Source organism: Lynx canadensis, chromosome D1 (assembly GCF_007474595.2).
Source record: "Lynx canadensis isolate LIC74 chromosome D1, mLynCan4.pri.v2, whole genome shotgun sequence".
In the NCBI taxonomy this organism is placed as follows: Eukaryota; Metazoa; Chordata; class Mammalia; order Carnivora; family Felidae; genus Lynx; species Lynx canadensis.
This window is the reverse complement of record NC_044312.2, coordinates 98,738,521-98,763,613: the sequence shown is the minus strand read 5'-3', so window position 1 is coordinate 98,763,613 and position 25,093 is coordinate 98,738,521. Positions and strand designations below refer to the sequence as shown.

At 53.9% G+C, this 25,093-nt stretch overlaps 1 protein-coding gene and 1 long non-coding RNA gene across 2 annotated transcripts in view; one reads left to right on the top strand and one right to left on the bottom strand.

The window, feature by feature from the left end:
* Nucleotides 1-24,814, bottom strand: part of CREB3L1 (cAMP responsive element binding protein 3 like 1) — a 35,422-nt gene extending 10,608 nt beyond the window's left edge. The window contains exons 1-3 of the mRNA XM_030333073.1: nucleotides 24,249-24,814; nucleotides 5,182-5,410; nucleotides 1,824-2,008 (exon numbers count right to left, since the gene is read on the bottom strand). Of these exons, the coding sequence (XP_030188933.1) occupies nucleotides 1,824-2,008; nucleotides 5,182-5,410; nucleotides 24,249-24,350 (516 nt within the window). The 5' untranslated portion in view covers nucleotides 24,351-24,814. The remainder of the gene's footprint in view (nucleotides 1-1,823; nucleotides 2,009-5,181; nucleotides 5,411-24,248) is intronic.
* LOC115525732 lies at nucleotides 9,594-13,720 on the top strand. Its single transcript, XR_004344141.1, has 3 exons — nucleotides 9,594-9,661; nucleotides 12,169-12,282; nucleotides 13,664-13,720. It is a non-coding gene; the product is annotated as an uncharacterized LOC115525732 (long non-coding RNA).
* Nucleotides 24,815-25,093: the final 279 nt, after the last annotated feature.

Here is a 25,093-nt window from a genome sequence, read left to right as displayed (position 1 = left end):
GGTGGCGTGGGGGTGGTGGGAGGATTCACAGAAGGTAGGAAGGGACCAGACAAGGAAGTTTGCAACAATAAGGAGCCCCTAAAGGGTTGGATTGCAAGGGACTAACAGAACTAGATTTATGGTTTTTTTTTTTAATTTTTTTTTTAACGTTTATTTATTTTTGAGACAGAGAGAGACAGAGCATGAACGAGGGAGGGTCAGAAAGAGGGAGACACAGAATCCGAAACAGGCTCCAGGCTCTGAGCTGTCAGCACAGAGCCCGACGCGGGGCTTGAACTCACGGTCTGCGAGATCATGACCTGAGCCGAAGTCGGCCACTTAACCGATGGAGCCACCCAGGCGCCCCTAGATCTATGTTTTAAACAAACACGCATCCCTATTTCTTTATATTCCCACTTGCTGCTACAGAAAGGACATCAAGAACACGCATGGCTGCCTACACACGATGATCAACATGCACCTAAGTGGTGTTCTCTTTGAGGAAGGCACTGTTGTTGGGTGCTGGATTTCAGGACCAAGGCTCCCCTCTGGTTCTGCAGCCAGCAGGGAGAGGTCATGATATTCTGGGTGGGACACAGAATCCCCAATTTAGGCAGATGAGTAAGAATCGCAGAAGGTTCAAATTGGCAGAGACCTTGGAGACTCCCTGGTCTGCATCCTAGCTCAGCCCTCAAGTGACAGAGAAGGCATTGTGATGGAAAGGGTGGGTCCCACAGCCTGTGACTGACAATGCCAACTTCTGGTTCCTGTGCCTTCCACAAGGGTGTTGTGACCTCACTAGAGTGGGAAGTGTGGGCTTCTGGGTCTTGCAGAGTTTGGAATGCCGTTCATTATTTCTGACTGTGTGATTCTGGGCAAGTCGCTTAGCTCCTTGAGCCTCAGTTTCCTTCTCTGAGGCACGTGCCCAACCTCCAAGACTCTGGCGGCTGCTGCCGCGCCTTCCCTTCCTGCTTTGCCAAGGCCTGAGGAGTCGCTGAGCCACAGACCTTGGAGGTGGTCACAACAGATCCTCCACCTTTGCAGCAGACCCTTGGTCCAACGGGTTGATGGTGGGGTAGGGAGGGGCTGAGCTTGCCTTTGGCCACATACATTTTGATCGGGTGAGATGCGTGGCCAGCAGGGGGCAGAGCTGGTCAAACCCGTAACTAGGGATTTTAAGATGGCCCTTAGATTGTAGACTCCGGGCCAAGAAGCCTTTTAGAGCCAGTTCATGCTCCCATTTTACAGACAAGGAAGCTGAAGGAATAAAAAGAAGGCAACGTGCCCAGAGCCAGGACACAGGCAGAGCCCGGAGACTTGGTCCAGGAGGCTCTTCAGATGTTGGATCTATAGCTGAATGCTGTTATCCATGTATCATGGAGGGTGGTGGTGGTGGGAGGTGGGGGGGGGGGTAATGGCATGAGTGTCTGAGGTAAAAAACGTTGATCTCATGAGCATATACAACTGAAGTACAGCAAAACTTTCGAATTCTCATATTTGGTCTTTCCTTTTTAAAGTCCTGATGCTCTGAGAAAATAACACGGCCTGTGCCATGTCTGTCTCTGAGACCGTGGACCAGGCCCCTGATGCCCAGCCCTGCCTGGGTCCTTGTAAACTTCCTTCTGCACACAGTGAGGCCCCCAGCTTACTCCGAGGGTGCTACGGTTTGTGCCCATTCTAGGAAGGTGACGGGGTCCATGGGAGTTCTGACCCTCAGTCCCAAGGGTCACGTGGCTCCCAGTTCACGTAGCCCTGGGGTACACAGGGCTTTGAAGGCCTCTTCCCACAGAGACCCACCACCCTGCCTCCCTCCCTCAGCCCCTGGGAACCGTCCCCAGGCTCACCTGGTGGGGGACAGGCAGCCTGGACAGGGGGCTGAGGCCCAGCAGCGGGGTGGTGGCCATGGCAGCAGCAGCAGCCATGGCTGAGGAGGCGGCCAGAGGGTCCACGGGCAGCTCCGGGCTCTGCTCCTGCTTCACCATGACGGAGCACAGTTTGTGTCCCAGCACCCATGCTTCCTGTTCCACGTCTGGGGAAGGGGGCAGGACCAGGCTCAGGGGACTCCCCGAGCAGAGGGCTCTGCCCCCCTCCTCCCCCTGGGAGCTCCTCTGGACTGAGATGCCAGGGAACGGAGGGCGGCAGGCAGGCAAGGGCAGAGGGGGGTGCTTGTGACATAGCCTGGGGCCAGAAGACGTGGGGCATCTTCTTCATTCAGCAGCTCACACAGCAGGTGTGGACAACAGATCTGGACCCCGCCTGACTGGCTGTGGGAACTTAGGCAAGTTGCTTAACCTCTCTGAGCCTTAGCTTCTTCATCTGTAAAAGTGCCCGGCAAGAAGTAAATGTTCAATAAAAGCTAGCTATGGTCACTACAATGGCTGCCATCCAGGGAACATCTGCTGAGCACTGTGCTAGACGCTGGGGACCTAGTGACAGTCACAAGCAAGTTTAGGGCAGCTGGAATGGAAAGGAAAGGGGAAGATGGGCCAGACTCACAGCTGTGACTTTGTCCTAAAGGTAATGGGGAAGCACTGAAGGGTTTTAAGCGCACTCAGATTTGTAATATCAAAAAAAAAAAAAAATCATTCTGCGTGTGTGCATGCATTGATTGGACTGACTGCAGGCAAGACAGAAGCAGCGAGAGTCTCAGCAGGCTGGTGAAATAGCCCAGCGAGAGAAGATGAAGCCTGAGGAAAGGAGGTGACAGTGGGGATGGAGAGGAAGGGACATATTGGGGACAGATGTGGAAGGGAGAATCCATAGGACCTGGTGAAGGGGGTGGGGGTCATGTTGGTGGTGAGGTGTGATGTTCAGGTTTCCCATGGCAGTGTCCTTTTCCTGCCCACTTAGTGGGGCTCTGGCCTCACCTGGGCCACAGGGCTGGCAGGCATCACCCCTTTTCCTGATGAGTGTCTACAGTCCTGCACCCTAAGTCAGCCCTGCCCACGGTGGCCCCAGCAGGCCCCAGGCAGTGGTGAGGTGAGGCGCAGGTCTGGGGAGCCAGTGTGCAGGGAAAGGGCGAGGGGGCTTTGGCCTTTGGGGCCTGCTGTGGGTAGGGAGAGGGGTCAGTGGTGCCTGGTCCCACCTCAGAAACGAGGCCCCACCCAGCTGGGAGCCTGAGCGCCCTGGCTCTGGGCCACAGGCTGCCCCAGGGCTCCAGGAACACCCACAATCTTCCCAAATTACAGGGCCAGTTGTCCGGCCTCCGGGAAGCTGCCCCTGCAAAGGGCCCACAGACAAATTGCTCTAAAAATAGACTTGGGGAGGCCAAGGAGCTGGGCTAGCCTAGCGGGGGTGGATGGAGAACCTGCCATGAGAGGGGGTCTGCCCCACATGCTGCCTTTCTCCAGGGTGGGGCCTGAGGACTAACTGACATGACTTCCAGAGGCTTGGCTGAGAGGCCAGGGCATGTCGGGAAGCTAAGACCTCTGCAGCCACAAGCCCTGCAGCCATTTAAAGCCCAGGTGGTGGCCCTGCACTCAGGGGTGAGTGGAGTGGGGTACAACATCCCATCTCTGCCCCTGGGGAATCTCAAAGACCCTCAGAAGCAGCTAAGTGCAGCTCTTAGCCCTCTATACATATGAACTCATTTATCCCTCCCAATAATCCTATGGGGCAGGCACTGGAGCAGAGAGAGAGGGAGACATAGAATCGGAAACAGGCTCCAGGCTCTGAGCCATCAGCCCAGAGCCCGACGCGGGGCTCGAACTCCCGGACCGCGAGATCGTGACCTGGCTGAAGTCGGACGCCCAACCGACTGCGCCACCCAGGCGCCCCGAGTTCTTTTTTTAATGTATGTTTATTTATTTTGAGAGAGAGAGAGAAAGAGAGAGCAAGTAGGGGACGGTCAGAGAGAGGGAGAGAGAATCCTAAGCAGAATCTGCAGAGCCTGACTTGGGGCTCGATCCCATGAACTGCGAGATCACCACCTGAGCTGGAATCAAGAGTCTGACAGTAAACAGACTGAGCCACACAGGCGCCCCCCCCCCCCCCAAGGCCAGAATACTTATGGCACATATGTTATCTTCATTTTATAATGGAGGCCCAGAGAGATTAAGCAACTTGCTCAAGATCACACAGCAGCTAGTGGAGGCATCAGGATGCACACCAAAGCCTGTTTGGGTTCAAACCCAGTACCCCCTGCTGGCCCTTGAGCCAGAAAAATATGGTGGTGAGGGTGTGAGGTTTAGTATCAAGGAGCTTGCTTGCTCCCAAGTCCCTACTATGCATTTTACTGTGTGTGTGACCCAAACAGCTTAGTTTTCCTGAAGCCTCATTTTTCTGATCAGACAAATGGGGATTACGATAAAAGTGAGAAGAAAAAAAGTGTGAGATAAAGATAAAAGTGTGAGAGATAAATGAGATAATTAACATGAAGATACTTTGTAAACCACACAGTACTATAGAAATATTTATAGTTATTCCCATTTGTAGATGAAGAAACTGAGGCTTTATAGAGGCTAAGAGATGTATCCATGATCACCTAGCCAAATGTGACAGGGCCAGGACCACCTGTATTTGAGGAAACATCCAAAGGGGCCATTTCTAGGTGGGGCACAGTCTGGGGTTGTCCAGTGTTGGTTACCAGACAGGAGAGACTCAAAGGGCCCTTTGCTTAAACAGGCAGGAGGTGGGGGGGGGGGTTGGTTGGAGGGGAGCTTTAGGGAACTATACCTTCGGGAATAAAACTAGGGTGCAGGCATCTCTCCCAGGCAGCATTTCAGGGGACAGTGCGGTATGAGAGGGTGGCAAGGTTCCAGAGTCTCAGAAACTTGTCCACATTTATGGCTTAGTTCCCCCCACTGTTTCCTCTAAGTCAGTGGTTCTCAAACCCAAGTGTGCGACAGAATCACCTGGAAGGCTGGGCCCTACCCACATGGTTTCTGATCCAGCAAGCCTGGGCGGACTGAGAATCTGCATTTCTAACAAGTTCCCAGGTGACGATGCTGGTCCAGGAACCACCCCGTTGCTCACAACTGCTCTAAGCCAGCGAAACGGCCTTTTGAGAAGTGCCCGTATGGGTTTGATATGAGCGAGAACAAAAAGGCAGGAGGCCGAACTCCTCTCAGAGGTGTTTGTGGGTGACTCCCCTGTGTGCCTCTGGGAGTCTTAGCCTGAAGGCCTCCCCCCCCCCCCAATCCCTCACAAGCTTCCTCCCCTCCTGGGCCCGTGCTGTCCTTAGGTCCTTCTACCCTGTTGTACCTTGGGTGGTGTCCTCCATCTTGATGGGCACAAGGGGGCTCTGAGGTGCCGAGTCACCGCTCAGGGAGTAGCTATGCTCAGCCTGGATGCCTGGTGTGGGGGAGTCCAGTTCCATGTCCAGTAGAGGGCTCTTCTCGTCCAGCACAGGGTCATCAAAGAAACTGCTGAACAGGTCATTAGAGAAGTCCTCCATGTTCTCCGCGAAGTGGTCCAGGTGCTCAGGGAAATGCTAGGGAAGGAGGAGGGAAGCAGGGACAGTGAGCTTAGCCTGGGAAGGGGGCACAGGTGCTGCTGTGCTGCCCCCCACCTCAGGCCTGCTACCACCACCGCTGTCAGTGCAACCTGCCCGTTATTCTTCCTGCCATCATTAATGCCACCGCCATTGCCACCAACCTCCCCACTCCCCACATCCTCAGGACCAACTAGTATCGTTTGTATCATGACCGTCACCGCTGTCACCACTTTACCTTCACCACCACCGTCTCCACTGCCATTTCCAGCCTCACTGTTGTCATTCTCAAGAGTGAGATGTGGAGGGCGTAAAAGCATTCCTGAACAGGTGACCGGATGCTATGCTGTAGTTCTGGCTCTGAGACCTTGGCTCAATCACTCAGACTGCCTGAGTCTGTTTCTCTGTCCACCCTACTTCATGGGAAGACTAAGTAAAAAATGTGTGTCTATGCCAGCACGTTTGCATCTCAAAGGCAATATTAATGACTTTTGTACTATCTTTTTGCTAGAGTGAAAGGTGGTGGGATTATCAAGGCTTCTACTCCCCTCATTAGCACAGCCCTGCCTGTCCTCACGCCACCAGACTCTCCCCTTTCCAAGACATTCCTTCTTTATGCCAAGAGATTAGACTCTGAAGCCATGTTGCTTGGGTTCGAATCCTGACCTTGATACTTCTAGCTGTGACTCAGTGCTGTTCAAACTGTGGGTGGTGACTCATTAATGGGTTGTGAAATCAATTTAGTAGGTCACAACCAGGATTTAAGAAAAAATAAAACAGAAAAAATAGAAAGTATCAGAGTGCACTACACACAGTGAAGTTAAATACCTGTGAGGTTTTCATCTTGTCTGTGTGTGTGTGTGTGTGTGTGTGTGTGTGTGTGTGTGTAGGTACTTGGTAATGCAGTGAGATATATTTCTCAGAAACACAAAAGTCTGAAAAATACTTGTCTCTGAGATCTTGGGAAAGTTAATTAACCTCTCTCTGTTTCATTTCCTCCTTTGTACAGTGAGACTGATAATAGTTTGTTAGGATTGTTGTAAGAATTTTTAAAAATTATTTCTGAGACAGAGACAGACAGGGCATGAGCGGGGGAGGGGCAGAGAGAGAGGGAGACACAGAATCCGAAGCAGGGTCCAGGCTCCGAGCTGTTAGCACAGAGCCCGATGCGGGACTCGAACTCATAAACTGTGAGATCGTGACCTGAGCTGAAGTCAGATGCTCAACCAACTGAGCCACCCAGGCGCCCTAGGATTGTTGTAAGAATTAAATTGATACATATAAAGCACTTATAATGGCCCCTGGTACATAATAATTACTCAACAAACATTGCCTCTTATTATTAATAAAGCACCCAGCGGCTAGCACATAGTAGGTGCTTATTGTTTTTCTCTCTAAAGAATTCTAAACATGTAAGGACATGCTCCTGCTGTTCATTATTTACTGACTGAATGAATTTGCTGGTGGGTTGGAAGAGATGGTGGGAGGGGGTTGCTTCAGGCCCTGGCATCCCACCTGGTGAGTGGTTAACGACTGGCTTCTGGGGGATTGGTTCAAGGTCTGGAGCTGTTGGCCCTTTCTGGCGTGGAATACTCAAAGCCTGTCCCAGTCCTGAAGGGGTGAACAGAGAAGCCCTCTGAGAATAAGGCTCAGAGCCACATGACCATCTGTGCAGTCAGATGGACTTGTTTTTGATTCTAGCCCCATGACTTGCTAAGTTATTCGCTTCTCAGTGCCTCAGTTTCCCTATCTGTAAAGGGGAAATAATAGTTCCTATTTTATAGTGTTGTCATGATGATCAAATATTTGTTGGGTGCTTAATATTCACCTTATAGGATTATGAGGGTAAAGGAAGTACATACAACATTTATATATAGAACACATATACAGCGAATACATATAACAGAATGGTGCCTAGTATGTAGTGAGTACTCAATGGTTATTAGCCATTATAAGTATGGAAACTGCAGTTCCTAAAAGCCTAACTCCAGGCCTGAGCTGAGCTGAGCTGAAGAATTATCAGAGAATCAAGGACAAAATAAATGTGGAAAACTATTGACTCAGGTACTCTCCCCTTTTCCCAGTTTGCCAGAATTTATCATCACCTTATGGTTTTGTTGTGATTTTAACTTTCCGAAGTGCTTTCATATGCACAATTTTATTTAATCCTCACAATTACCCAATGAGATAAGGAAGTTGCGTATTTGCATTTGACAGATAAGGAAACTGAGGCCCAGGGAGTCAAGTACAACAGGAAAGTGTCCACAACCCCTCATTGCCCAGTCCTTTCCCAATTGTAGCAGACATTCTTCTGTTCAAGAATTGCCTGTTTGCCAGACTGAAAACTCCCTGAGGCACGGTCTGTATCTTGTTCCCCTGCTGGATCCTAGCACCTGGCCCATGATAACCAACGGTGGAGGGACAGGTCCTTGTTCCCCAGAGGGCAATGCCATCAGTAGGTCATTTATCTATCAATGTCTGGGGTGAGACAGAATCAGGAGGTCAGAAGCATCAGCTAAACACATCTCTAAGAATAACTGTGATCCTACACTAAGGCCGTTTACAGGGCATCCCCTCCCCACCCCCTCCCGCCAACCAGCCAGCCAGCCACAGGCAGGACTGTGCTAGCTATACCCTCTGCAGGGCCTGGGCCAGCCCAGCTGGGGGCGCTTTGCCCCTGCTCACTCTTTCAGGGTCTCTCAAAGGCCTGGTGTGGGGCCCAGTGGGAGGGGGTTGTGAAGAAGGGAGGACAGTGAGTCAGTGGCTAAGGTATTTCTCCAGCAGCTGCTTCTCAGGCGATAAGGGTTTGCCAAGCCCTTTCCCGGGGCCTGGGAGAGGAGAAATACTTCCTCCAGTCTGGGCTGGGGTCCCTGAAGGCCTTGGCTCCAGGCAGGATAAGCCAGGTCCTTCTCAGAGACCCCTTTTGGGGTGCCCACAGGAACCTGCTCAGGGAGCTCAGCTGGCCCCCTTTTGTGAGCAGCCCCCACCCCACCTGCTGGAAACAGCAGCCAAGGCCTAACAGGATGGAGCTTCCAGAAAATGAGAGCCAAGTGGAAGGGGAGGGCGGCCAAGGGGCAGGCAGGGTGGGGGTGGAGGACACTCAGAAAACCCGGTCCTCTTTGCTCAGGGCTTCCTTATGTGATGGTCGGACCTCTGGTGGCAATGGTGGGCATGTCTCATCACCTCCAGGCCAACTTCCTGCTCATGCCAGCATGCCAGAAGGGACTGGCAAAACCCTTCAGAGGGTTTTGTAGCCTTACTTCTATCTGGTGCCTGGTCTGTCAAAGCAGCTCAGTTATGCTTGGTTTATATCATCAATACATTAGAAGCAGAAGGGCCTCGAGAAAGCCCATGGTCCTCACCTCCCATTCACACCCCCATCTGCCAATGAAGAAAATGAGGCCCAGAGAGAGAAAGCCACCTACCCCAAGTCACAGAGTTGGCAATGTTGAGGGAGGGGTTCAAGCCCACTCTGGGGTCCTCAGGCCTCCTCAGCTCCAGCATGTCCATGTTTCCCCCAACCACACCCAGCTCTACCCCTAATTCACACGCTAAAAGCTGAGGTTTCAGACTATCTGAAGGAAATTATTGCCCCGGGGGAGGAAGGAGGGTTACATTTATGAACATCAGGGGGTCGTGGGTCAACGTTCAGAGGGGGGATAGGGTTCTTTGGGGGTAGGGGGTGAACGTTCTGGGGTGCCTTGCCAGGCAACGGGGATGGGAAGCCAGAGAAGGAAATATTATGATTTGTTTCCCTCCTCGTTAAAGACTTTTTCCTACAGTCATGCCAATACAAGCTCCTTCTCGGAGGCCACGCGCAGTCAGCCCCGGCTCCTCTCTCTGCTCCTCCCTCTCGGAGGATTGGTATCGCACTCTCCTGCTCGCACCCCCGCGCATACCTCTCCTGGCAGCACCCAGTCCGGCAGCCAGGCCTCGGGCGCCTGCCCCTTAAATTTAAATAAAGAAGGACCCGGTGCCCCCAGCCGCGCGCTGCGGGCCAGAGATTAAGGCCGGCGCGCTGTGGGGCCGCCCCGAGCCGGAGTCCGGCGTGTTCATTGGTGGAGCCCGCGGAGCTCCTGGCCAATGGGAGGAGGCTGCGGGCAGCCGGCGGCGGCGGCGGGGCGCAGGCGGAGGAGGGTCCTGTGCTTCGCGGAAAGCCGGGGCGTGGGAAGGGCCTGCAGCGCGAGGTCCGGCTGTGTGTCCCTTTCAGCGCTTGGGGCCGAGGCCGGGATGGCTCCTTGGAGCTTCCAGGTGGGCCCAGCAGCCCCGCTGTCCCAAGACCCTTATCGGTTGCACGGCTCCTGACCCCGCGCGGCGAGTAGGGGAAAGTGGAGAGGGAGGGTCTCCCCCGACGTCCCTGGCTCCAAGGGAAGGCCGGGCACCAGTCCTTAAGCCCCTTCACTGATCTTCCGACTCACCTCCTTCCGTCCCTCTTGGAACAGTGCTATCACAGGGCGCACTGATGGGACAACGCGGTCTCGGTCCCTGGTCGCGGGGAGTGGGGAGTGGGGACGCTCCTGGGGCGGTAATAGGACCATCTGAAGCTACTCTCAGTTCCCCTCCCGTAATTCCCCCACGGGGGTCAATGCAGAGAGACGGAAAAGCTCTGGGGGTGCAGCTGTCCGCTGAGAGAGTGTGTGGGAGAAGGTTCTCCCTCGACCTGGGGCAGCCTCAGAGCACTCACTTCCCTTGGCCCCTAGCCCGGTGGTGCCTGCACCCCCTGTTCCTGACTTCTGCCTCTCCCCTGGCCCGCGCTGATTCAGTCTGTGCTTGGGGAAAGGAGGGAGGAGACCGGAGTGGGTCCAGGCTGAGCTGTGGGATAAGGAGTGGGGGGGAATCCCAAGCCCGGACATTCCTTCCGAGAGAGTGAGCTCTGGAGAGAGATGGGAGGAGAGTCCTCTCACATTTCCCTCTTCCCTTCCCCCACAGGCTGGGCCCACACGCGCCCGCCCCCGACCCATACATTCCCGGACGGTTACTTGCCTCGTGGTCACTAGAAAATCGACCCCATTTCAAGCTGAAGGGCCACCAGTCTGAGTCAGTGCTGTGCCCTGAGTGTGTGTGGAGGGGGGGGGGGGGGGGGGGGGGACGGGGAAGGGTAGGCTCAAGAGAGAGCAGGGAGGGGAGGTGGGCCCCTGGGTACCCAGTTGTCAGGCCCTCCTTGTCCTTATGCATCACCATCCAGGCATTTGGGTGTCCCTTTCCCAGAGCCGGAATCAAAGGCTGTCCTTTGAAGGGGAAAAGGCCCTGGACTCAGACTCGGGATGTGCACCCCCCCCCCCCCAGTTCAAGATCCAGCTGTGCTCTGAGACCTGGGCAGGGGCAGGTGGTGTCTCTCCTCCAGGGCTCAGTTTCCCCATCTGTTATAGACTGTGTTCCTATTGGGGCAGGAGGGGCAGGCAGGGACTGGGTGAAGTGAACTAGTCTTCAGAGAATGGGCTCTTTTCCTCTCTTTTCCTCTGCCCTGGCCTCCCTGGGGACTGGGAAGGGATGCAGCCAGTTCTCCAGTCCCTGGAGCCAGTCCCTCCCTGAGCTTTCCTGGCAGGGGGGGTTAAGGGGGGGCACATTGTTCCAACCTCCAACCTCACTCTCATCCCCCGTTCCCCACAGGCCCAGGGACGGCGGCTGCTGAGGTTTCATATTTTCCCCCTACCGAACTATTCACCACAGAGCCCAAGTCCAAATAAGCAGAAATGCTTCCCTCTGTGTGCATGTGTGTGCATACGTGTGGATGTGCTACACAGACGTGGGCTGTGGGGTTCCTTCTTACATAAGGAAACACCACTTCTCTGACACCACCCGATGTAAGATCCACACCCATGGGCACATTCCACGTACAGCCTGGGGCAGGTACTGTATTGCACATACACACGCTCATGGGCTCACCTAGGCTGACAATGGCAAGCACCAACACAGGCCCCAAGTGGACGCACTCCTCAGACATGATCAGACAGACACACAGTGTCCTATGCAGACACACATATGCACGGCCACCCCAGGGATGGTCATAGACATAGTCATGCACGCTCTCACTTGAACACACACAACATCTCACACCACCACAGAACTAAATGCTGACTGCGCCAACCCACATGCCTGAGTCATATGACCCCCAGCGAGGGAGCTCTGGGAGCCCCAGGCTCGCCTGGGGCTGGGACAGTGAAGGCTGGGACTGGAGGAGGGGCAGTATGGGAATGGAGCTTTTCTGTGAGTGTGCTGGAGGGAGGAAGGGAGAGAGGAAAGGGCAGGCTGGCATCCACCACAGGCTGCTTCTGTGCAGAGCAGGGCCTGGGCGGGGGCACGGTGTGTGCATTCTCTGTAGCCCCCAGCCCCGTTGGTCTGGCTCTCCAGTTCCCTCTCCTGACACTGGTAACCCTTCCCTGCCCAGGCCACAGATGCCTCAGGAAAGTGGAGAGCTGGCCTGCAGGTTCCTGGCCAGCCCCTGGCATCTTCTCACCAGGCAGCCCATGTACCGTGGCCCAACCCTGGGGCTAGTGCCAGGTGCTGTCTGGGCAGGAGGAAGCGATGGCAGTGAATGCCGCCGCCCAGGGCTGGGATTAGCTGTGACTGGCCCCAGTGAGGGCACGGCAGCCCACGGTCTGGCTGCTGGAGATGTTGGTCCATAGGCAGTGGCCAGAGGATCCCTGTGGGACAGCTCAGGACACTGACAACTAAGTGCCAGGGCTGGCACTGGGGACCTCTGGAGAATAAGGGTGTCTAATCACATCCATTTGTTCATCTCTTCTGCATTTCTCCAGTATTTACTTAGCACCTACTACGTGCCCAGCCCTGTGGATACAGAGATGAACAAAGCCTAATTCCTGCTCACAAAAGACTTTCTGACTAGTGATGTGACTACCCTGTTTATGAAGGTAAGCTAAGGCTGGCACTCCGATCTGTCTCCTAAGCATTCCCCACCTCCATCAAGAGGGATCTTCTAACACAACATGACTGCGTGACTCTCTTCCTCAGTGTCCATCAGTGACTCCGTACTGCCCTTAGGATAGTTTCCAAGTGCCTTAGTATAGCTTGAAACGATCCAGCCATACTGCTTCTGTGTCTTGCTGTGTCCAATTCTCATGTGTATCTCCAAAGCCTAGCATTGGTCCCAGCACATGGTAGGTGCTCAGGCGTTTGCTGAGTGACTGGCCGATGGACTGAATGAGTGGGTGAATGAAGGAATGTGCCAGTGAGTTAATGGACTGAGGCCCTTTTTCTGTAGCTGAGCCTCCAGGAATGACTGCCCTGAATTCCGCTTCAGTGCCAGCTTGCTCCTGCTCCGGGCAGAGTTTCCATGCTCCTGGACTCCTTCCCTCGGCTCCTCCCTAGTGGGGCCTATTGTACCCATTTTCCAGGTTATTTTTTCCCAAGGCCTTTTTGTTCTTAAGCCCCAGACAGACCAGGTACCGGGGGACCACAGTCCCCTGCTTAGTGCTGGAGGAGCTGCCCCACGGTTTGGTTAGGCCCAAGAGTGTCAACAAAGCCTAGTGGCCACCTGGCCAAGCTGTTCTCCCGGCCCCTGGCCAGCTGGAAGGCCCTCCTCAGCTGGAGCCTGCCACCCGGCTCTGGCTGGAGTTCCCTTGGCCTCTTCCCTCTCTCCAGTGCACTCAGCATTCGGCCTCTGGCTTCCTCAGCTGTCCTGGCCTGTCTGAGTTGTCCTCAGGTTTTATTTTTGGAAGAAGCTGCATTCTCTCTCCTTATTTACTCCAATCCTTCAGGGAAGGTGTGGGACCCCTGGGTTCGGCTGGAGATCAGGCTGTGGCTCCAGCCTCTGGGGTTTGGACCTCTCTGGGACTCTGAGGGAGGGGACCTCCAAAGACTCCTGAGCCATCAGATGCTTCAAAGCCAATTGCCTCTGTTCTCCTTCCCCCACCCAGTGTGTGACTAATGCCTGCCCCTGCCCTTCTTGAAGAGCCCCACGATAGCCAAAAAAAATCATTACAATTTTCGAGCTGAAAAGAATTCTGGCATCATTAGGTCCGCCCCCTCTTATTTACAGAGACAGTGTAGTTCAATGATTAAGAGCAAGGGAGGCAGACAGATCTGGTTCTAATCTCGGTTTTGCTACCTACTGCGTAGCCTTGGGCAAGTTACTTAACCTCTCTGAGCCTCAGTCTCAGCTGTAAAATAGGGGTACTTCTATCTAACTACTAGGTTGCCGTGAGGATTACATGAGATGATATTTGTAAAGTGCTTGATACAATGCAGGACACAGACAAGGGTCTCACTGAAGTGTAGCTGTTATTATTACAGAGAGAAAAACTGAGAGCCAGGGAAGGAGCAGACCGGCTCAGGAGCACACAGCTTGAGGTAAGCAGCCATTTTCAGAGTCTCTCCTCTGTCTCTATCTCCCTTGCAAGGAGAAGGGAGGGGCTGGCATCAACTCCAAAGAGGAATCTCCTTGAGTCAGTTGCCTGGGCAAACCCCTAGGTCTTCCGTGTTGGCCTCCACCCGCCATGCCCAGGCCCTCCTCCAGGCTAGGGGTTTCCTCCAGTGCCTCAGGGGCCTCGTCCTTGCTCACTGAGAGTGAGGGGTCTGGGGAAGAGACCCCAGCACTCAGCCCCAAGGTGGACCTCAGGCCAGTGGGACTCTGAGAGGAGGGGGGACTGCTGGGTCCTGACATCACAGAGCAGAGAAGCTGGAGCCACAGCCTTGCGGGCCAGCTGGGGCTCTTCCAGAGCGTCCAGATGTCTCAGGAATGTGCTGAGCTGGGAACTACCTCGCTCCTTCCCTCACCACCCCCAACCCTTCATCCCCTCCTATGCTCGCTCAAGCTCTGCCTCTGCCCCACCCCCCTCTACCCTTTCTCTTTCATCTCTCCCTGAGAGGGCCTCCTGTCCATAGTCCCTCTGGTACCTTGCCATAGTCTAGCTCCCTCTCAGCCCTCTAAAGGGGTCACGGAAGGCAGGAGTCCTTCCCCTTCTGCAGACCCCATGGGCTGACCATGTGGGGTGGGGGGAGATGGGAGCCTGAGCTAACTGGGAGGGGAAAGTTCTGAGCAGATAGTGTATGCCAGATCCCGAATGTGGAACTGATTTGCAGCTCTGGGAGAGGAAGGGGTGAAGGCCTTGGGGCAGCAGAGGGCAGGGCTGGGCCTCCTCCCTGGGAGGATGATGAAAAGGGCTCTGGGCATCTTGTCCCAGTTGATGGCTGGGAGGGCCAAGGAGGTGAGATGCCAGGCTAGGCTGGCCTCAGAAGGAGGGCTCAGATCCTTCGAGACCCCTGGGCGCAACAGGGACATGCCTTGCCTGAGAGTGGAGGGTCTTGAGCTATATGAGGGGTGGGGGAACCCCATTAGGGCCCTGGGGTTGGGCCAGGAGGAAGGGTTCACAGACTGGAGCTCTCAGCTCCAAAGAGAGAAGCCTGTTCCTCTGCAAGGGTGGAGTTGCCTTGGGCCTGGCCCTGAGGGCTGGGGATGATAGAGCCTGATGAGAACTGGTACTCCTAGCCCAGTGTGCAAGTCACATCGGGTCGCGGGATGGAAGTCAGAGGAGAGAAGGGACCTGGGGTCAGCTGCTGCTTCAGGCTGCCCCAGACTCAGGGAGGGCTCACAATTCTTTCTCCCTTTGGGGAGGGCCCCTTATCATCCAGACAGGCTGACAGCTCATTCCTAGTGGACCCTAGACCTCCCAGCACTGAGACAGTTCAGAGTTGCTGGGACCACCATTGTGTCCAGCTCAGAAATGTCTCCCACCTGCTGAAAAAACTCCCAGCTCCTAAGAATGGTATTCAAGGTCTGTTATAAATGAGTCTCAACTTACCACTATAGACGGAGCCCCTCATCTTTCTCTTCCCTCCATCCTAGTTGGATGAGCACTCCTAGCTCCTCGAAACTGCTGTGAACTCCATTGCCATAGGGCCCTTGCTTATACCAATCCTTGTGTCTGGAATGCCTTTGCCCTTTATCTCTCCTCATTCCAACTACTGTCATCCTTAAGGCCCAATTAAAATGTCACTTCCACTAGGAAGCCTTCCTTGACTGCCTACCTGTACCAACTGTTGAACCACCATAGCACTTATAGACTGTTGGGTCACTGGTTAATATCATGTCTTGAACTCTAAGTAGGCACAGTGGGACCCATCTCTCCTTCTAAACTTTCACCTCCTTGAGGGTAGGATCCAGGATAAAGTTCATCTTTGAACCCTCTGCTGGGCGTCACACAGGGCCTGGGATATAGTGTGCCTAATAATAATAATAATAGCTAATATTTATGTCCTAGGCCCTGTTCTAACTCCTTCCATGTGGTATATCATTTTATTTTTCAGAAGGTAAGTTAGTACCGCCATTTAAAAGTTGAGGAAATTGAGGCATGGAGGAGTTAAGTAGCTTCTCCAGGTTCATTCATTTAGCAAAAGGCTGAATCAGGATTTGAAGCCAAGACTTGACTGCAGAGCTTGTGCTCTTAAGCACACATGAAAACACTGGTTGTTGAAGGAATGGCTGATTTTCTGCTGCCCCATCCCAACACCTAGTACAGGACCAGGTACAATATACAGCCCCAAACTCCATGCACCGGGTCCTCCCCTGGGGCCCTGATGTAGCTCATCCCTGGCCATCTCTCTCCTGAAGCCCAGAAAGAGCCCTGAGAAGGGGTCTGGCATCTTTTCGCTTTACCCAAAAGAGCCTTCCGGCTCCAAAGAGGTCAGACAGATAAGAAAATAAAATCCCTACAACCAGGGCTCATCACAGGGATGGAGAAGGTGGGCCATTCCTCCAAGGGCTGTCCAATGCTGGGGGCCTTCCTTTCAGGCCATGACATTGACAATCAGAATAAAACCAGCAGTAGCAACTATAGTTTATGGAGGATTTACTACGTGCCAGGCACTGTGCGAGGCTTTATCTAATTGAATCCTTGTAAGAACCGTACGTTCTATGGTCATACTTTATGGATGAGGAAAACAAGCTGGGACAAGTTAAGGCATCTGTCACAGGGATGACAAATGGTGAGAGCCAGGATTTGCTCCCAGGTCTGAGCAGTTAAAGGTGACCATTAATGGCCATCACACCCCACCTCAGATATGGCTCAGCTCCCCAGTGTTTGTTGAGGTATCGCTATCTGACTTGTGCACTTGCTGTCTAGACAAGTTGGATCTGGGAGTAGTCACGGGGTCTCAGGACATCCCTGTTCAGAGTCTTCCCAGAGTGGAGTGGTTTCACAGTCTACAGCACCCCTCTCCCTCAAACTCATGCAGCTTTGAGAGTTCCAGATATTCAGGGCCGGGTCTATTTCTTCAATGAGGTAGTGAGTACACACGTATCCATTTTATTATATTTTATAATTTTTATGCGTGCGTGATATATTCTTTTATGATAGAAGAGGCTATTATGGTAAAGTGAAAGGTAGATGTGGAATTTAGGTTAAAGTTCACCAACTGAATAAAAAATAAAATCCACTTTTAAAAAAAGTACCATTCAAGCTAGATGTGTGGAAGTGTCCTTTCTTCCACTGTCTGTTTATCTACCTGTCTATCCATTCATCACCCCTCCCTCTCTTCCTTCCTTCCTTCCTTCCTTCCTTCCTTCCTTCCTTCCTTCCTTCCTTCCATCCTTCCATCCATCCATCAATCCATCCATCCATCCAATAAATAAGCATTTCCTCAGCACTCGGTCACTATAGCTATAACTAGCCAACAGACAAAAATGATCGTCTGTCATTCTCTGCTCTCAAAGAATTCTCAGTCTAGTTCAGCAGTGAGGAAGCCAAGGCCCAGAGAGGGGAAGTGATTTGCCCAAGGTCACACGGGGAGTTAGGGAAACAGGGTGAGGAGAGGTGAGGACAGTCGGGGCAGAGGGACACACACATGGGCAAAGGCTCGGGCCTGCCTGCCTTGGAAGCGGGCCCCCCTCAATCACTGCTGTAAAACTGCCTCCTGGCTCTCCGTGAGGGCCCGAAGAGCCTGCCTTATTCCTTTGCTGCTTTCATTTTTGTTTTTCTTTTGGAAGGGGAAAGGGGGGACAGCTGCTGCCGTCCAGCTGTTATGTTGGACCACACAGCCCAGCCCAGATGTGTCAGCCTCTCTGGGATGGGTGAAATGGCTCCTGGGCCAAGAGCCAAGGGGCAAGGAAGCTACAGCAGGGCTCTGTCCTGGGAGAGTTGGGAGAGGAGGCACACTGAACCCGGCAGCAGGGAAGCCTACTATTGCCCCGGCTGTCAAGCTGGCCTTTGGTGATGATATGCTATGTCCAGGTCACGGGGATCAGGACCTCTGACACTCCAAGGAAATCAATCCCTTTGACATATTGCCTCCAACAGTCAGAGCTCTGGGCCATTTCTTACCCCTCCCAGCTTTTCCAGAACCAGACCCCCCCCCCCATCCTTACCTTCTCCCTGATCCCGGTCAAGGGTCCCTGCCACTTATTCTGACTTCTAGTCTGCTCGAGGGGGTTACATAGTGTTCCAGCCAGAGCAATGCTCATGGTCTTGACTTAACTCCACCCAAATCTTCCTCCTCCATCCTGCCCCCTGGAGCGCAGAGACTTCCAGAAGAACAGCTTGTTCTTCAGCATCTGGAGCTGGTTTCTTGAGGGAGGTTCAGGGGCAAGCCAGGTCCCAGAGAGGGATGCTCCGGGAGGGACTCTGTACCAGGACTTGCAGGAGGCGCATGGTATGGGGAGGGGGAGACACAAGATGGGTGTGTCCTTCATCTCTTCTCTCCTGGCACAGCAGCCAGGCCAGGCCAGACATAAATAGACCCTCTTGGGGAGCCCCGGGAGTTACAGAGGGCAAAGGTCCAAGTTCCCAGGTGGGCCGGGGAGCAGCATCCCAGAGTGAGTGTGAGGACAGGGCATGGGATGGGATGTGGGGCCTCTCCTCTCACAGCCCAGGCACGCTGCTGTCTCTGCCCCTAATGCTCTAGGCATCCGTGGTGCTCTGAGGATGGCGGTGGGTGCAAATGAAGGCGGGGCCCTCTGATATCTGAGAGCCCAAACTTTTCTCACCCTAGCACAGTGCAGACCACAATGAGAGGAAGAGAGAGGGAGAGACGGAGAATGAGAGGGAGAGGAGGTGGTTCTCTTCCCAATTTGACCCACTCCATGGGACCCCTGCCTTGAGGACAGAGGTGAGAGGTCCCCTCCTTTCCAACCTCAGAGACAGTGCCTTCCAGAAACTCCTTTGCCAATGGGGATGGAACCAATATGGAGGGAGTGTGCCAGGTCACCTCCTCTGAGAAGCCTTCTGTGACCTCCACCCCAGCTGGATACTCCTCAGGCCCCCGCCCTGCTCAGCTCCATTACGGCGCCCTGTGGTGCTGCCACCATGATTCCCTCTCTCTCTCTCATTTGGCTGTCGGTGGCTGGAGGTCACCATGCACAGTGACCAGCATAGGGCTCCTTCGGCGCCCATTTGTTAAAGAACTGGATGTATGCATTGAAGAAGGACCAAGCAAAGTCCCAGCTGGTCCAGGGAAGCCTGAGGGACCTCATAGTAGACTGGGGTACAGGCAGAAATTTTGTGGGATCCAGTATCCCCATCACCCTCAGGGCTGGTCCGGCCAGGACCCTGAGAACCCTGGGTTCCCTTCTGGAATTATCAAGTACATTTCTTGAACACTCAGGCCTGTCTTTTTAAAATTTTTTTTTTTTTTCAACGTTTATTTATTTTTGGGACAGAGAGAGACAGAGCATGAACGGGGGAGGGGCAGAGAGAGAGGGAGACACAGAATCGGAAACAGGCTCCAGGCTCTGAGCCATCAGCCCAGAGCCTGACGCGGGGCTCGAACTCACGGACCGCGAGATCGTGACCTGGCTGAAGTCGGACGCTTAACCGACTGCGCCACCCAGGCGCCCCAGGCCTGTCTTTTTAAAAAAAAAATTCTCCCGGGGCGCCTGGGTGGCTCAGTCAGTTAAGCATCTGACTCTTGATTTTGGCTCAGGTCATGATCTTATGGTTCATGAGATCGAGCCTCGAGTCGGGTTCTGCGCTGACAGGGCAGAGCCTGCTTGGGGTTCTCTCTCTCTCTCTCTCTCTCTCCTCTCTCTGCTCCTCCCCTGGCTCGTGCATTCTCTCGCAATCTCTCTCAAAGTAAATAAACTTCAAAAAACAAAAAAGCATTCTCTCCTTCCCTTATAGGGACTGCCCTGGTCTGAAGTAATTTCCTCTACAAATTTCAAGTAAATCCTTGAAATGGAGCAAAGTCCACTACAATGCAAAACTTGTCTCTGTTCTGCGTGTGGAGCCCATCTCAAATAAAGGTGGGCGAAGCTCTTATCTCTGGGCGGTGGATAAAGAAGTGACTGTCTCGTGTTCCTCTGGAGCTTTCTCAGGTCGGTCTGCTGCATGTAGTAAGGTTTCACAATCTTTACTTTTGTGCTTTTTGTGATAGTATGGACCCACTGAAAATGATTGCTTTTTCATTGATCCTGAAGTCACATAACTCCACATTTTACACAATTTAAAGTTTGGACTTGGCTCGTTGCCTTATGATGGAGTTTTCTACATTAAGCCCCTATTTTGTCACGGCACCAGGTTAGGTTTATGGAAATGAACAGAACTGACAGGGTCTCTGTTCTCATGGAACTTGCAAGCTTGCTTTCTTAATGGAGGAAATGGACAATAAGCCAATAAGATGTCTGCACACTGGAATGAGGGCTGTGAAGAAATCAAAGGACTGAAGTAGAAAATAGGAGGTCCCACTTGAGGTGGTCAGGAGGCTGCTCTAAAGAGGTGACATTTGCATTGAGGAAGATGAGATGGAGAGAACTGGAGGGAAAGCATTCTAGATGTCAGGAACAGCATATGCAAAGGCCCTGCAGCAGGACTAGAAGAGACTTAGTTTTAAGCTGAGTGTGGATCTAGGAGTCCCAGAGCAACCTGAACAAGAGAAAACTGGGAAAGATGGAAGCCCCAGAGCCAGTGTTCAAGGGCGAGGCCTAGGCCACAAGTTCAGATTTGCTGCGGGTCAAATCATTATAGACTATCCTAGTCTGGGGGCTGCGGGGGTCCATGCCATAGGATGGGGATGGCTCAAGGCAATGGCAACTCATTGGAAATTGTGGAAATCCCTTCTGAATTTCAGAGACAGTATATGGGCTGCAGGATCCTGATGGCTGGGAGCAGGTGAGCTTAAGCACCCTTTTTCCTCCTCCTTAAAATATGTGAGGTCCCTTTTCCTTTATTTAGCCATGGTTGACTGAGGCCTCCTTTGTGCCAAGCACTGTACTGGGCACTGGGGATACTGCAGTGAACAAAACAGATAAACCCCTGCCCTCAAGGAGCTTGTATCTCAGTGGGGGACACAAACACAAAACAAAAGACCCTTACCCCAAACAAACTCAGTGTTTTGGGAGAGGACTAGGTGGGGAGATCTCCCTTCCTGAGTTGGAGCCCTAAGATTTTGGCTCCTCCATTAGTCCTTTTTCTAGGGGATTCGACTCTGAGACCAGAGTGCCTTGGCCCTTAGGTCCTCTTTCCTGTTGGTGAGAATTTAAAGAGAAACACACACACACACACACACACACACACACACACACACACACACACACACACACCCCTCCCCTTTTAGGGGCTGTTAAAGGCCCACACACAGACATAGGAACACCCAAATGCACATACTTCTCTAATCTCCCTAATCCCCCAAGGCTGGGGTGGTGGTTGTAGTGGTTCTCTGTTTCTCTATTTAGCTCAGGAGAAGCCAGGCTATGGGCCTGGCTTAGCCCCCGCACCCCCCTTCCCCTGGGCTGGTGCCTGGGTCCCAGTCATTCCCACACCTGGCCTGGGAGGTAAATGAATGTACTGAGCAAACATCCTTGCAGCTTCCTGCTGCTCCCCTCTGAGACAACAGCACTCCTCCTTCTCTTCCTCCTCCCCACACCCTCCCAGTTGGGGCATCTCTGGGATCCAGAGCCATTTCCCTCTAGAGAAACCAGAGTCATCCCTTTTCCTTAGCCAGAAGAAGAAGGCAAGATGCACACAGCCCTAGTGTCTCTATCTGGAGACACAACTTGTTCTCTCTCTGGCCCTGTATCTCAGCTTTCTGAGCACCAGACCCTCCCTCATACCTGCCCAGGGGGTGAAGGATAATAGGATACAGGGGATGAGGGCTCTCCAGTGGCCACATCAGGAACTGTGGGAGAGGTAGAGGGAGGAGAAGCCCCCTTCCCCCACATCTGGTAGGAAGGGCAGCCCCTTTGGAGGGGTGTCTCTGAGAATCACATAGATAAGCTGGGAACAGCATAAAGGGAAAAATAAAGTACCCCTGACCACCTCCAAGCACACTGGACTTGAACTGCATATTCATTCTGTCTCTGTCCAAGCAAAGGTGTATTTCTGACAGAGTTGTGTTCAGGGTGAGCATAATTTTTTATTCTTTTTGCACGGAGCAACAGTACACACATTTCTCACGTGACTCTATGGGTTTTATCTGATTTTTAAGAAGGATAATGAATACCCTATTCTCCATCTTCAGACTGAGAAGCACACAGACTCCATCCCTTCCCATCCGTACCTTGGAAACATTTTCCTATCCTCATGCAGAAGGAAGAAGGCGTTGGGGGGTAGGGTTGGTACATGGTCCCAACTGTAAGGGATCTTAGACATCTACGTGGAGGTACCAGAGAAGGAAAATGACTTGCTCAAGGTCACACAGCAACTCCTGGATGAGTGGGTCTTACCACAACCCCATCTAGTTTCTGGAATAAGTTAACTATAGAAACTTACCTGCCAGGCACATTCCTACATTAATTGTTAATTAATTTTCTCACTAAATCTCTATAATAACACTATGGGGAAGGATCTGTATCTCCATTTTTAAGATGAGGGAGGCCCAGAGGAAGAAAAGTCACTTGCCTGAACCGCCCACTTGGCTGGTGGCAGGACAGCTATAGAACCAAATCTCCTGATTCCCAGCCCAGGAGTTCTTGGTCTCTCCTCTTAGAAATCCTTTCCTTTCTCCCTGCCTGGCCTGGCCTTGCCTAGGTTCAAGGTCAGGAGTTTCCCCAGCAGGGCTTTCCCTCCCCAGTTCCAGGGCTGGATACCACTGTCTGATCCTGCCTCCTTTCCTGCGCTGGACCAAGGCCCAGATGAGCAGCTGGGGACACAAGGCTGAATGGAGCAGCAGGAAGAGGCTGTAGGCGGCAGAGTTCATTCAGAAGAAAGCCCTACTCAGAGCTGCTGAGGGCACCTCATGGTGGTGGTGGTGGTGGGGGCTCTACCACTCCCCCCTGGCTGCAAGGGTACAAACTCCAACAAACCCCTCTCCCTCTGACCAGTATCTGTTACCAACTTCAGGAAGGGGGTATGGAACCCTAAGTCCCTGCCATTTTACTCCTAGCATCTGTGCCAGACCATCCTTAGCAAGACTTGATCCAACCTCTCCCCATTTTATAGATGAAGAAGCAGAGGTGCAGGAAGGAAAGCTGGTGGCATGGCCCAGGCTCACGGGCGGAGGCAGAAGCAGAGGCAGGACTAGAACCCAGGTCTTCCCACTACAAGTCCTCTCCCCTCCTCCACTTGGCCTGTGTGCAGAAGTGTGCTCCCTTTGACTGGGACCGGGGGCCGTCCTCAGAGAACAGGGTGACCCAGATCTCCTTAATGGAGGGCTGGGAGACCTCACACCCCACGCCTCCCTGACTCAGGTTCCTGTCCCTTGGCTTGTTTCCCCACCGTCAGTCTAGCAAATTGGGACAATTTAGACGGAAGTCCAAGATGTACAACCCTTGAAGTCTCTATGCATTTGGCTCTTGTCTGGCCAAGTTCATCTTAGTCCCAGGAGGTAGAGGCCAGCCAGCACCCCTTAGATGGTGTGTGTGTGTGTGTGTGTGTGTGTGTGTGTGTGTGTGTGTATGTGTGTGTAGAGGGAGAGAGAGAGAGCAAGGCGGGGTAGGGGGGAGAGCAGGATTGACATTTCACTGCATGGAGGTGGGGGGACCCACCAGATTCAACCCAGCAGGCCCTTCTGAACCCAATATTTTCTTGGGTTGCGGAGCCCATGCCCCTCCCCTCAGCAGGGCTTTAGGGCTGAGCCTGAGAGAAGGAGGAAGGGAGGGAAGAAGAGAGAGAAGCCACGTTTCCTTAGGGAGGGAGGGGAAGAGAGAGAGGAGAAGGACAAGCTCAGAGACAGAGACAGTCATGAAGACACAGGGAGAGAGAGAAAGTCAAGGAGACAAGAGGGACAGAGAAACAGACCTAGAGACACAGAGATGGGGGGAAAGATCTCCCTCTTCCTGAACTATCACCCTGTGCTGCTCTGATCATCTGAGCGTTAGTTCCCTCCCTGGGGAATCTCAGGCTGACTCTCTGGGGCTGCCGCAGCAGCACCCCTAAGTTTCCAGGTCTGGCTCACAACCCGGGTACGGCTCTGGCCCCCCAAGGCGCGTGGGGTCCTAGGCCTTCCGAACACTTCCCCGTGCGCCCCCCAGCGGAGAACCAACCGCGGAGCCACCGAGGTCCTAAAGGGGGCGCAGGAAGGGGCGCCGCCACTTTGCACCCAATCTGGTCCCGGAACCCGGGGGTGGGTAGAGGACTGCTAGAAGACGTGGGCGGGGGGGGCAGGACTGGTGTCTTTCGGGCTCATATCCGAGGATCGGCTGGCCCCGACGCCTCGACGTCCCCTTCCCCCAGAAGGCGGAGGTCAACGTACCCGCGGACAGAGCCCCCAGGAGGGGTGTGCACTGGCGCAAGCTCAGAGGCTCCGGTCCAGGTTCAGGGACTAGGGAGGTGTCGAGGTATCTAGTCTCCAAATCTCAGAGCTCTATACACGTGTCCTTCTGGGACCCTGCACCGAACCCCCTCCCCCGCTTCTGCCCAGTGATGTGTAGTCCCGTCCTTCCGGGGGGCCCAGGCGCGCCGCGAAGAGGGGTGCGGAGTGGTGGAAGGGGGACGCAGACCCTTCATCTTACCGCATTGTTGAGGAAATCCGACTCGTTCAGATCCCCCAGGTCCAGGAAGCTGGATCCAGGGAACAGCCTGTCGGCCGGGAAGGGCTCCAAGACGGCGTCCATCGCGGCCGGCTCCGGAGACCCTCTTCGCCTGCTCTTCCCTTACTCCAGGGCGGCGGCGCACCCGGCCCAGAGCTCCTGCCTGAGCAGTGGCTAGCGGGCGGGGGCAGGTCCGGGGCGAAGCCCCGGGGAGGGGCGGGCGCAGGCGGCGCAGCCCCGGGTAGGGGGCGCGGGGGGCGCTGGGGGCGCGGGGGCCTTAGGGCAGAGGCGCGGAGCTGGCTGGGCTCTGGGGCCCCGGGCGCACCGCGAGCATTTAGCCGACTCCTCCTCCTCCAGCTCCTCCTGGGGCACAGCTGGCTTCCATGGGGAGCCTGGGAGTGGGGCTGAGGGCCTGAGAAGCCCCCCGGACAGGGTGAGAGCCGGGGGTGGGGGAGCTGAGCGCTCCCCCGAGACTGGGTGGCTGCCCGGCGCTCCGCTCTCTCTCTGCGCCTCCCTCTGCACGGCTTCTGTCACTTTCCTCTCAGTGAAACCGGGAACCCCTGGCTGGTTAGCCCAGCTGGCCGAAGCGCCACGCCCCCACATCAATATTCACGATAAATTTCATATTAATGAGAAGAGGGAGAGGCCTGGGGAATGGTCCCTCCTCTTTTAAAGAGACATCTTCAAGTTAATGTTCTGCCAATGTGTCTGATCTCTAGGGTCTGGAAGCAAAATTAGCCTGGAGCCAATAACTGCTCCTGAAACCTCGGCATCTCGTTAAGGCTTTGCCAGCCACTCTCAAGTTCATGAGGGAGCTGAGTGACTGC